The sequence below is a fragment of the Phocoena phocoena genome, chromosome 12, assembly GCF_963924675.1.
Source record: "Phocoena phocoena chromosome 12, mPhoPho1.1, whole genome shotgun sequence".
Lineage (NCBI taxonomy): Eukaryota > Metazoa > Chordata > Mammalia > Artiodactyla > Phocoenidae > Phocoena > Phocoena phocoena.
In genome coordinates, this window is record NC_089230.1 from 8,304,410 (window position 1) to 8,318,101 (window position 13,692).

Sequence of the window (13,692 nt, forward strand, 5' to 3'; positions counted from 1 at the left end):
ATTAAGGGAGAATCTCGAAGCCGGGCAGCAAGAGGCACTAAGCTGGCATCGGAACCCCGGTCTGTCGGAGCTGTAGCCCTGCTTCCCTGCACTGGTATTCGGAAACTCACGGTGGCTGCAGTGCTGGCGTCGCCAGCAGCTCCCTGTGGCTTAAGCGTGGCTTATGTCACAACCCCTTTTTGAGGGGTTGGGAGAAGAGAGAAGGTCTTGAAAGAAAAAAAAAAAACCAAAACACCTTGATCTCCCCCGAGCTAATCAATGTCAATTACGAATCATGTTAAGGACTGGGGAAGCCTTTTACAAAGCATTTAAAACTAACTTTCAATACAGACAAACCCAAGTGCCCTCGGTTTAAGATTTCTGCCGCCCCCCGTCCAGGTTTCACAGAGACTCCTCTTTCCTGCTTCCTAGGACCACGCGGGGACAGCCAGGCTGTCACCAGATGAGGAAGCCACAGGGAATCCTACTCAACGTGGGGTATAGAAAGGGATGGTGCAGTTAGAGGCCAACCCCACAGGCCAGTGGGGTCCTCAAAATCCAGCAGGACTGTCTCAGAAACAAAGCAAATGCTTCAGCCAAACCGGGACCACTCCATTCCAACCATGTTGTTTTGTTCGGCTGTTTGTTTCACAAAAGTGCTGGCTCACTTTACCACTGAACAGAGCTCCTCAGATGCTTCACCAAGGTTTATGTAACAGCAGAGAAAATGAGCTCAATCCCCAGAAGCCTGGAGCGTGGCAATTTAGCCCCAATCTCGGTTTTATCCCAAAATTGCATTTGAATTTTATAGACTATAATATTTCGGTGTCTGTTTTAAAGTCAAAAATAACATTTTAAATAACCGGCCATCAAGAAACCACTACCCATCGGATCTGCGTCGTTTACCTCATGCCTTCCTGGACTCCTGGCAGTGCCATGTTCTCCCGAGTTCTGAGAACCCAGTTTGAGAAGCCCCAAGAATGAGCGGTATGTCATCAGCTTCAGGACGTCATCCAAAAATGTCAATCAGTGGCTGACTCTGACCCCAGTGGTGCTATGAATATCAGTGAAAATTACACCATCAATGTCACCGCACAGGACTGAGGCTGCAAAGGCCAGGTCGCCCCACGATGGCAGCCAGCAGGACATTAACGACACAGGCAAACTCTGCACAAGTTGGCGACGAAGCCGTGCTCTACGACCAGAACAAGAAATCAGCAGTCCTATAACTTTGCATGGACACATCCCTCAGTCTTACAGATCATAAGCCCTTTGAGGGGCGTCTCTCCCTACGTTAAGCCAATAATTTTTCTCCACCACCACGAAGGCAGAGCTAAGGTCTCTGCGTCCTACTCAGGGCAGTGGCTCAACTACAAGCCTGGAACAGTGACACAGTTGCCGACGTGCTCAGCCACCTGCATCGGGGCCTAGGGTGAGCCCTTGCCTGGGCCCAGCTCACTCACTCCCCATCCCTGGCCCAGCCTCACCTGACTCAGGGTGGAAGGAAGGACGGGGCCCTCCTGCAGGTGACCCGCTGCAAAGCTTCCTCCACGAGGGATGTGAAAGCACATCATTAGAAGCATCTGCTGGGCCCATCTGGTGGTGCTTCAGTTCTCAGCCACACTTCCTGAGGACTCAAGAGGGCCACAGAAAGCAAAGGAGGCAATCATCCTCTCCTGAGCTCCTTAACGGCTGAAATGTGGACACCTGGCGTTTCCTCACCTCACAGAGGACACAGAGCCTGCTGGTCGATGTAAGCTAAGAGGAAGGGGTGTTAAAAATTCTAAGAAAAATTATTCAAAGCTTTTTTTCTGGTTTGGTTTGTTTTAGTCTAAAGCTCTTCTGCATTTGTTTCATTTGGGAGTAGCAAGGCAGCAATGCAGTTGTTTTCTGGGTGTGAAAGACCTTTTTCCTATCCATTATTTCCATTTTTAGCGCTCTCCAACATGCAAATGAAAGATCCCGTTACAATATATGAATAAGTTGACAACTGAGAAAAGAAAGTGCTTTCCTTCAGGACTGACAGCTTCCTTTGCAGGGAGCCTGTATAAGAAGCTGCAACCCTCTTCAGTGACATCACTGCCCCTCCCACCCTCTTTTTCACTCAGACGTCAAAAGAAAAGCCGGTGACAGATACGCAGTCAGAAAGTGGCATCCAGCTCCCAAGATGCTGGCCTTATCGGGCCGGTAGGTTTATTAAGTACTGCAGGTTCCTCTAAGACTTGACGGCCGACATTCCATTCAAGGCCACACACGGGGGGACAGTGGGGACAGTTCGTCTCCCCAGCTGTCCACAGCCCCTGCCCCACCCACTCGAAGCAGCCACTCACCAGCCTCTGAAATAAGCGCCCGTCCACGGGAGGAAAGGGCCTCTCTCACAGTCGCTCGTTTCCTAACAATTCACTGAAGGGAAAATCTGTGCACAGATATTTACACTCACCAGTGTAGGCATGGAGATGAAACACCGCAAAATGTGGGTTTCAGCCCTGCTGTCCTGGAAGGCTGCTCACCACTGCTGCCTCTTCCGGGCAGCTGGCCGGCGCCGAGTCCTTCCCATGGCATTCTTGTTTGGGCTGAAACTCCCGAGTTCCCACCCAAGAACGTCTGGCTAAATGACGTTAAACAGCTCTGCACACAAGCATCTACTGCCTACTTTTTATGATTAAAGAACAGCCTCTAAGGTAGGTGAAGTCTAACCGCATTCTGATGTGAGAGGCGGCTTTGAAACAGGCCCTCACATAGAGACCTGAGCCCCAGGATGAACGTGGAGAGAGGTAACCCCGCAGCAGGTGGATCTGACTGTGTCTTCACAGAGCAGCCAGCCCTGAGGAACTCCAATCTCCAAATGCATTCAAAGCCACCCTTCCCCCAGGCCCCGCCAAGAAACAGGGGGGCAAGAACTAGGATCTCTGACTGATGACAGCACCGCAAAGTGACGACAAGGTGGCCTGCCCGGGGCCAGCCCCAGAGCCAGCAGCTAAACGGGACGGGGGTGCCCGACCTCCTGACACACTGCACATCCTCCAGAGCACAGGTGTGGAGAAGAGGCAGCCTCCAAATTCATTTCACTCGACAAACACGTCCTGAGCACATACTGTGCGCTTGGCCCAGGCTCTGGAGATACAAAGATGAGTAAATCATTTTGCCCTGCCCCAGAAGAGCTCACCACCCAGACCAGGAACCACAAACCAGGTCTGCCCTGTGGACTTGCACACTTAAACAAACACCGGGGCTTCCCTGGTGGCGCAGTGGTTGAGAGTCCGCCTGCCGATGCAGGGGACGCGGGTTCGTGCCCCGGTCCGGGAAGATCCCACATGCCGCGGAGCGGCCGGGCCCGTGAGCCGTGGCCGCTGAGCCTGCGCGTCCGGAGCCTGTGCTCCGCAACGGGGAAGACCACAACGGTGAGAGGCCCACGTACCGCAAAAAAAAAAAAAAAAACAGAACACTAATAATTGCATGAGAGAGCTGCTGAAAATAGAACGGCACAGACAGTATTAATTCCCTGTGGGCCAAAGAACTGTTAAATTGAAACCAGTGCAAAGAGGACAGTCTTTGATTCATAATTTAAAAGTCTGAACTGGGCTACACTTAAAGCTCAAGTCCAAAACTCAGCAGCCCCAGGATCTGGCTCCAGGATTACCTGACGACCGCCCAGGGCGGCAGTGCTGTCTGTGGTTCGCCTATTGCTGTGCCACCCAGGCTACTCTCTCCCAGAGTCATACACACACGCATCAGTTTAAGCGAGTTAACACGACCGTCTCCTTGGCTCATTTGGCAGAATGCCTGCCATTTGCATCCAGAGAAGGGGAGGGCGCCACTTCCAGTGTATCACTGGAGACAGTTCTTTATCCTGGACACCTTTGTGTATTCAGTCACCACCCCAACACCCAGAAACTATAATTCAGTGTTTCTTCCTTGGCTAATACGCTTCCTGGATTTGCTGACCTAAGACACTCCAAGTAGGGGGGAGACTAAGGGAAACAGCCATTTCTCAGGAATGCTTCCCAACTGCTTGCAAAGCTTAGGATCACTCATTCAAAGTGCCTTAGTGTCATTAATTCATGAAATTTCAAAGCTGAAAGGAACCCTAGAACCTTAGAAGGAAGCTTAGAACCTGAGAAGCTTCTTAGAACAGAGCCTGGAGCCTTCCTGGGGAGCCCCATCGTTGTATGTCTGAGGGGCTCAGAAGGTCAGCTCTCACTGTTGGCTGAGCCTGAGTCTGGGCTGCAACAGTGTGCAGTGATGATTACGGTTTGATGGATTAATTACGCTCTAAGTTAAGAGATTAGGGAAGGAGCCCGTCTCAAGACAATGGGTTAGAATTTTCAAATTCCACACCAGTCACATCTATATAAACAAACCAGCAAGAAAATGTACCTGGAGATGGGTGCTCATTTTGATGAACTACTGATAGAAGAGACCAAAACGCATGCTCGGGGCACGCCTTCCTGATATGTCCACAGACATTTCCTATGAAAGGAGTGCCAGGGAAGAAAGGGAAGAGGCCAAGCTTCGGTTTTCGGGGTTTCATAGTTTCACTGTTTCAGTGTCAAATAATTTGACACCTGTTCAAATCAGCTTTTGAGCCAGTTCCTGTGGGGGAGGGGAGGCTCCAAAGTTGAATCCGACCCCAGAACAGCCCTCGGGTCTAACCACACTTGCAAAGAAGCTTTACGTGTCTCAAGCCAGCCTTAAAGAGAACAGCAAACTTTCCTCAGAGCCAGGAGGACGGAAGGGAGCCGCGAAGGCTTAGAAGTCAAGAGGGGGAAGACAAGAGATGTCACCCTGATGACCTTTACTTCCCAGGGAGGCAGGAAACAAGGTTACTTGCTAGAAGTGATAGGAAGGCAGGCGGGATAAGAAGCCCGAAGAAAGTGGCCACTGGGGGAGAAAGAAAGGAAACCGAGTAAGGACAGATCATTGCCAAGCAGAGCCGAGGGCCCAGACGAAGTTAGAAAACCAGCTACAAGAAGCTGTCACAATGCGTATCAGCTCAGCTCTTTATTTCTCCCACAAGGCTCAGCAGTTAGCACGCAGGAGGGAAAACCAGAGAGCTGGGGGAGGGGGGTGTCTGGCATATGGCCATGCTGCCACGAGTGCGGCTGAAATGCTGGGGACCCAGATGAACTAAGCAAGAAATGAGCCAGGAGACGGCTTCTGGACTCTGGAAAGGGGAAGGGTCTACAGACCCAAAGCCTGATTGGATCTGAAAGAAGCTTCTGACATGAGGGCACTGAAGAAGTGAGATGATGGGGAATTTCATGATTCTAGACTGTGGAGGAGAGCAACTTCTTCTTAAGTGACATGAGTGAGACTATCAAAGGGACCACTGTCACGGAGGTGGATGCAGTCCAGGACATAGGTGTGGCAAGGCGTACAATAAGCCAAGTGCCCTCAAGCTATCTGGATTCAGGGAGCAACCTGGGGATCAGGGGGTGACTGTGATAAGGAAAGTAATGGCTGGACCACAGGTATCATGCCGCTGTTGGTTGAAAATGGCCTGAGAATTGTGAACTCTGTGCCGAACTTGAGTCTGAGCTATAATTTAACTGTAAAAAAATTTTTTTAAACTAAGTATAATGTAAAGAAAATATGAGGCATAAATCCGACTTTTATTTTATGTCTAGTTTGGGCACCATAGCTCAAGGAAAGCACAAAGGACTAGGTTGTTAGAAAACCATAACATTATTAAAAATACATGTGATCCTACTGAGAGCTAAAATTTCCCAGATGAAGAGGTAATGAGAGCAGATGAATTGTCCTCTGAGGCCCCGGGCTGGCTGGAAGCAGAGGTGGACCGTGGTCCTCATTTTGACTCCCAGTGCCTGGTTCTGCAGAGAGCAGATTACCCAGATCCCGTCACAGGAAAAAAGCTAAAACAACTTCAGAAAAGTCTGCAGGAAAGCTAAATAATAGGATTCCAATAAGTGAAGGGACTTGCAGCATCTCTTCCCTGGGACAAAACAAAGGCAGATGGGTTTACAACTCAACAGGAGAGGTTTTACATTTACATACTAAGAACACTTTCTAACAAAAAGATGGGAGATGAGCTACCCAAAGAGGAAGTCTAAACTTCTGCCCTAGAGTTGCATTTTTGCTTGGTCCTATCATTTTCTGAGTCCTGAGAGTGTCCACATTTGCTTGAGTGACCATCTGAGAATCGCTCAGGTCCAGCCCACCTCCAGGACTCCCTGCACGCTTTTCCTCCCGTCTTGTGGCTTCTCAGACAGTCCCCATAGGCTCTCAGCCATCTTACTGGCACCTCCCAGGCTCCGCCACCCTGCTTGTTCTATTTCACAGTGCTGTTGGTTTTTCAAAGAATTTATGATTATGTTACAGGCTAAATTTTGTGTCTCCCCACCCCCCAAATTTTTATGTTTAAGACCTAAACCCTAGTTACCTCAGAATGTGACTGTGTTTGGAGACTGGGCCTATTAAGAAGTGATCAAGTTAAAATGAGCTTATTACTAAGGTGGCCCTAATCCCATCTGACTGGTGTCCTTAGAAGGAGCAGAAATTTGGACACACAAAGATACCAAGGATGCATGCCCACAGAGGGAAGATAAGCCAAAGAGAGACAAATCTGCTGACACATCAGGAGAAATCAAATCTGCTGACACCTTAATCTTGGACTTCTAGACTCTAGAACCGTGAGAAGATAAATATCTATTGTTTAAGGTAACCAGTCGGTGATATTTTGTTACGGCATCCCTACCAAACTCATACAGGTTGTATGCATTACTTTTTGCTTACAGGTTTATTGTCTTTCTTTCCCACTAGAATGCAGTCTTCATTAAGGCCATTAAGGCCCTTGTCTATCTTATTCACTATGGCGTCTTTTGCACCCAGAACTCTGCCTGGAAAGCCGCAGGCCCTGAATGAATGAATTAAATAATTAAAGTCCTGTTTTTAAGTAAAGACAATGAGGTGAAGATAGATTCCAGCCAGCAAAGGAGGCCTTCTGAAATCTGAACTGAAACCACTGTTTCCAGCAGAATAAAAGAACGGATTTTCCTCTGGTTTCAAATAAACACCGGAAGAACGTGAGGTATTACTGATCAAAGCACTAGAGCCAACCCCGGGGCCTCACACCAGGTGCAGATGGTAATGTCTGCGTTCCTAGGACAAATCCCTTCCTTTGCATGAAGATACCTGGAATTCAGAACAGTACTTCTTTTGTTCAACAGGATTATCATATATTAACAATTTCCTCAGAAAAATAGCATAGCATATTTTCCAGGCCATATTAAAAAAGGTACAGATGCATGTTGATCCCTTATTGATAATTTCCCATAAATTATTTTTTTCCCATTAACAATGAAATATAATTCTTTTCTGGAGCACTGTAACCAAGTCTATGCGTTCTGTATATGCATTTTTTTAAAGTTCTGTTTTATATCATATACTGCAAAAGGCTTTGGCTAGCAATTTCTTCCAGCATCTTTAGTAACATGATGTATGGCAAATACAGTGTTATGTATTATAGCAGAGCGTTCTTTGGCAACTAGGGCCTACAGAGGCTCCTGCAGAGAGAGGTTAAAGGATCTCACAGTCCATAAAACCAAGAGTGAGCTGGGGCATGACTGTCTGTGGTTCCCAATTCCCAGGGTTTCTGTCACATGTGCTTACTCAGAAAGGACACACACACCCACTCTCACACACACACCTGTTTCTATTAAAGAAGGCATAAGAAATTAACTACTTAAGAAAAAGTAAGGAAAGTACTTGTTCTAAAACTGCCATTCAGAAAACTCTATCAGGAAGATGATAAAAATAAAATGGTTATTTAAAATACAAAGTATAAGATTCAAATACAAGGCACAGTACATCTGTCAGTAAAAGGTTTATGTGTGCCTGTGAATGTTTACATGTGTATCTTTAGGGCAAGACAACCTCTGAAATAAACGTCCTTTCCTATTTTGCACATTTCCTAGGTGTACTACCTTCTTGACTCTTGTACTGTCAATGTCTTCCAAGGTTTGATCCTTGGCTTCTACTCTTGTCTCTCCTAATTCTCACCCACTCATCACTCTCCCTGCTTTAGTTTTCCCTCTACAGCATGACTCCTAAACCCATACCTACCTCTTGCTTCTCTCTTCCAACTTTCAGGCCCTCATCTCCAATCACCTATAAGACATTGCCACTACATCCCCTCACATCCAACGTATTTAAACAAGAACATATCACCTTTCCTAGAAATCCAGTTTCTTTTTCTGGTTGTTTTGTTCTTCCACTCTCTTTTTGTCTAAAGCGGACTTTGAAAACTGCCTACACCCATCAAATCTGACCTGAGAAGCAGATTAGGGTCGTTGGTTTCCACATACTCACCTTCCTCTCAACAACAATACCAGATTGATGTATTTAAAAACACTGCTCCTTGCCACACTGCCTTTGGGATATCACCCAACCACACTCTGAAATAACTGCTTTCATTTTGCATTATTGTTTAACCATGAATCAAACATATTCATGAAGCACACAGGAAATGTCAACACGTCTCTCAACAAGTAAAACAATATGGCCAGACAACATCAACATCCAAATGATAAAACACACATATATACAAATATGGAGCAGAGATGGAAGGCAGGTTATCAAACATATCACAAAGTATCCCATGGATAAGAAAAGAGAGAAAGCCTTGATGCAGCATGTCAGCCAATCAAAGCCACTGTTTGGTGGGCCCCATTCATTTCTGCATCCACAGGTAGAAGAGGTGTAAATTTCCTCATCGGGCCAGGACTGCCATCTCAACCACCATATTTGCCTGTTAACAGTGCAACAGCATCCCCAGATGTAGACGAAGACATGCCCCCACACCAGAACATGAAAGAGCAGTGAGGAGTGCAGACTGCAGACTGGCTGCAGTCTGGTCCATCCGGTGCAGAGCAGATCGACCAAAACTGTGCGGCATGTGTGTTAGTTTAGCGATGGGAACCGAATGAAGGTTTGTGAGCACATGTGTGTGTGACAGAAGCACGGCCCTCTTTTGAGATGGTGCTTCGGTGAAGACATGAACCGAATGAGCAAATAGTACCTGTGACGGTTTCATTAAATGGTCCTGGACCCTTAATGGGAAAACCATCAATCTTGATCCATTCACCTCCTAAATTAGGAAAATGTAACTTGATAGTTAGAAAGGAGGACTGTTGTATTGTCCACATTTCAGTGCATCCCTAAACGCATATTTCAATGGTCTCTTCAACAATCTTCCAAAGGATCTGCTCAGGCCATACGAGTGACTAGGCCCCTAACCTGTATGGACAACACACATTTTTGGTCTTTTATACATAGTTTACTCTAATGAGTACTCCGAAATTTAAGACAAAACGCTAATAACCTACATCAAAATTATTTTAAAAGAAGGGATAAATCTCTCCTAGTTTTCAATCTTCCAGCTTGCCATACAAGTCTAAAAATTTCTTGTTTGGGAACTCTTTAATGATTCTAGATTGGTATTGACCTGATGAAGCAAAGAATCTCCCAATCTAAGTCATAAAAATACAGCCTCCAATTCTAGATAAGACTTACCAGGCAGGCTCTCAGCTCTGTAAACTGGACGGCTCACTCCACTGTTGTTTTCTGCAGTAACCAGCACAAAGTACACTACCCCCGGCTCTGAAACATATGGTTTATATCAAGCCACCGTTTCAAATCTCCAAGAACGACAATTTAAGTCACCGTCTTCCTTATACCAGTTATAACCAAACATAAAAATCTGAATTAAGTGACCAGTCTAACTATAGCTTTCTCTCTTTTCTTTAATCAAAATCACTGACATTCATCCCAGGCAACTGAAGCACATCTGACCAAAAGAACACAAAATTTATTTAATACAAAGTACATGACATGTGTAGTAAACCTGGATTCATGAACAGTCAACAAGAAAAGCTTTTGCGTTTTTTTTAATGTGAAATCAATGTAGGAAACAGGCATGCACTGTCCACTAGATAACTGATTTAACCCACCGTGTTAGTAACTACGAAGAATATTTCCCAATGGAAACTCCAAATGGCAACCTCCAAAAAATAGTGAGAAAATTTCAGCGTAACTCATAAAATTTAGTGCATGCGAAATCTTCATGGGAAATCTTTATTTATGCAATAAATAAAGCTACATGGAATTTTCCTCTTTTCATAATAAAATATTTCCCTTACTATGTGTACATGCCGTCTTTGACTATTTCAACAAAAATCTAGAAAAACATTTCCTGGGATCTTGGATATGCTAAGCTTGAAATAATTGGGCTTCGTTTTTTGACGTGCATCTACAGGTCAAGGACACATAGCGGAGGTCTCTTTGGCTGAGACTCTGAAGTTGCTGGGATGCAAAAGGAAACCTAGACACCGTGTTACAAATTGAGGGTACCCTGAACTTGCGGCTTCGAAAGCAAAACTCTAGTAGTGCTGGTTTTCCTCCAAATGAATTATTATCTTATGAAAGGTAAGTGAAGGTGCCAATTCCTTGAAGAGATGAAAGTTTGTGGGCACTTGAGGGCATGAAGGGTTGGAGAGGTAAGAGCTCCGTCAAAGGCAATAACGTTTATTGCATCGCTCAAAGTGAGGAGTGCTCCTTTCACAAAACTTCAGTTCTCAAGCCAGAGGCCCAGGGGCAGCTACACATCTGGGACCCCTGCTATGCTCAAGACTGGTCCGCCTTCTGTCTGACCATGGCAGGGCCTGATGGCATTGAGGGCTTGGCACGACCTGCCAGACTAACTGGGAAATGCTCTAGGTTCAGACAAAAAGCAAAACCAGGTTTCGCCAGGCACTTTCCCTCTTCGCTCTGAGCTTATTCGTATTTCAAAGAAATTTCATCAACGTGTCTCTGATTCTGTTCAGTTAACTCATCAGAAAGATGCTGGGGAGACACTCTCAGTCTGCAGTGAGTTCTAGGGCTTTCTGTCTGCATGTTTTTCTTCTCTGCAGCAACCCTAACAACCCAAGGGTTGAGCAAGCACATGTGACGCTGCTCGTGCCTTTGGTGGGACAGAAACTCCATTTAACCTCACAGTAGGACCCTGTGGGGCCCTAGTGACGTGGAGGAGATTCAGATCCAGTGAAATGTATGTTTCGCTGGAACCGTGAAGACGGGAATCTGTCCCTCTTTGTCTGCCCTCCGTGCACGTTCTGCTCTGCTACCGAGAAAGCTTAATATCACAGTGCAGGAGTTAGAGAAGGAGTAAGTGTACTAGATGGTGACCAGGAAACTAAGAAGCCACGAGCTGGTTTTGATCCACTGAAGGAAGGCAGCAGAATGCCAACGTGGCCGGCGGGGAACCTGGTTGTCACAGGTGCTGAATTCTGTTACTTCCTATGATCCATCTTTAGGTTGGACCATGAGATGACTGTAGAATAAACAGGGTTTCAGGCCAGTGGGACCAAAAAAGCAGAAGATAGAGGATCCACTGGAGCCTAAGTTCGAAACCACCTACACCTGCCCTTATAAAAGAATATGTGGTTTAGGCAAAATGCTAAATACAAGAATATGTTTAGGCAAAATTCTAAATACCCCAAACTTCCAGAATCAACTCTAATGGCGAGAAACGTTATATCTTTGAACCACACGTGGCAAAGCATGGCACATCACACACCCCTACAGGGACATATTACTTGAGTAATCCCTAATTATAACATGGTTTATAAGTTAGAAATCTCAAGATCAGGCTACAGACTTGTCCAGTTGTCAGGTTCCTATGAGATAAAAAAGGGTCGATGTATTTTCCAAAAGCACATCCAGAAACTAAAAATTGTTCCCTACGTCAGTGTGGAGAGAGATCCAGGAATACTGGACTTCAAATGCAGGTTGGGGAAGCCCATGGGCAAGATGAAGGCTGCTGCTTAATAGCCGCTTGACCTTGGCTGTCCATCCCCAAAGAACCACTGGGTACCATTTTTGTCCCACAAATAGTCACCCTGAGAATGGAAGGAGAATGTAGGTGTACAGTTAGTTCTGACCAGTAACAAGACCAGAGTGTCACTTACCCACATCCTCAATAAGGAAGGAGTGTGTCTCCGCATTCACCTTGATGTATTTAAGACTTTTCAGTGACTTCCCATAGGCAATGTTGTAATGCTCCACGGGTCTACTGGTAGCATCTTTGGGTGGGTCCCACGTGACTTTCAGGCCCATTTTAGTGGACAGCAGTTTCACATGCCTTGGCTTCAGTGGGTGGTCAGCTATGCAAACAGCGCAACTATCAACTCACGGGAAGGGCAGATTGGGAAAACGAATTTTTTCCAATGTTCTCTGACATGGTTAGCAAAAGAGCAAATGACTCTCAATCTGTCTGATCCTGAAGACTTTAAGTACCATCATATTTGGACAGTGCGACAGCAAAACAGACACACCAAACCTACAAGATTTTATGTATTTCAGGGAACTGTGGGTGGCAAATTTAAACCAAAAGTAAAACAAATCAAAATAAACTCTAGGCGTTCCCCAGCCTGATCATGTTGCCTTGCTAGTGCAAGATTAACGAAATAGTAATTTGACATATTCTCCAGAAGCATTCGTGTATTAAATAAATTCTTAGGATTTTACATGGTACAGCTGGACAATCTTTCAAACAACTCTGAGAAGGATAACATAGAATAACATAGAACTCTCATGGTCAGGAAGAATTTCCATTGTATCCAAAGTGAGATAACAGAATCATTCATTTCCACAAAGAAAACAAACCAAGATCAACACCTTGAAAGAGAGGTAACCCGCTGGTTTTACCTGCATGTAGCTAATTTAAATGTCTCCATATCTTGTCCCAGAAGAGGAAGGACAAATTATGAAGAAGCACATTTTTATCTCCAGTTATGAGTGTTCTTGATTTTCAAAAATAACCAAAATGAAACATAATATTTTGTCAAACAAAATATCTCAGCTCATAATGTAACCGATATTGCAATGCAACGTAACATAAACAGATGCTAATATTCTCGCAACAGTCAATTCTGGGGCAAATCTGGATCTGAAACTGATTATTCAATGATGCAAGGCATTCTCGGTGGGGGGGGGAAGTAATCTTAAAAATCCAGAAACATTTAAACTTAGTAACATTAAGAAAAATGAATTTAGACTCTCATAGAAGAAGAAAGGGAAAAAGGAGTGTTTCGTGATAACATATAGATTGGTTAGTATATGACTGTAACACCAATGAAGATTCTGAACAAAATAAGTATGGCTGATTCTAACATATATCACGTATTCTTCCCAAAATTACCCTGCTCCCTCAGGAGTAAAAATGATAAAAGGAGAGAACTCCTGGGACCCCCACTAAAGAAGTTCAAGGAATGAAAAAATAGAGTATGAATATAATAATTTGAGGCACTAGAGGAAGAATGTCCACTTTGGAGACAAAAACACAGTGTCAGAAGCTGAGCACGGACCAGACCCCAGAGAGCATTCCTTCCACAATGTCAGAGGTGAGAGTCCTGTAAACCCGAGATGGGAGAAAGCACAGACAAGAAGCTTAACACCATCGGGGAAATTTTGAGTTGAGGAGACAATAAAGACAGCACACTAGTGAGTTTCTGGATATTTAAAGTTAGCAATCATGGCGACTCTGCCATAATTTTCACTGACCCTTCCTCGCCTACGAGAAACTTTTCAGGATCTACTTTGTCTGAGGACCGGGGCTCCCTTTCCTCAGTTTCCTTTATTTCTCCCAAGGCTTCACTACAAAAACCTCCCCTCCTTCTCCGTCGTGTGTTTGACCTT

At 45.3% G+C, this 13,692-nt stretch overlaps 1 protein-coding gene across 1 annotated transcript in view; it reads right to left on the reverse strand.

Moving 5' to 3' along the window:
• The window catches only part of FNDC1 (fibronectin type III domain containing 1), a 97,647-nt gene that overhangs the window by 58,520 nt on the left and 25,435 nt on the right, over window positions 1–13,692 (reverse strand). The window contains exons 2-4 of the mRNA XM_065888817.1: window positions 11,964–12,158; window positions 9,511–9,597; window positions 9,017–9,085 (exon numbers count right to left, since the gene is read on the reverse strand). Coding sequence (XP_065744889.1) covers window positions 9,017–9,085; window positions 9,511–9,597; window positions 11,964–12,158 — 351 coding nt within the window. The remainder of the gene's footprint in view (window positions 1–9,016; window positions 9,086–9,510; window positions 9,598–11,963; window positions 12,159–13,692) is intronic.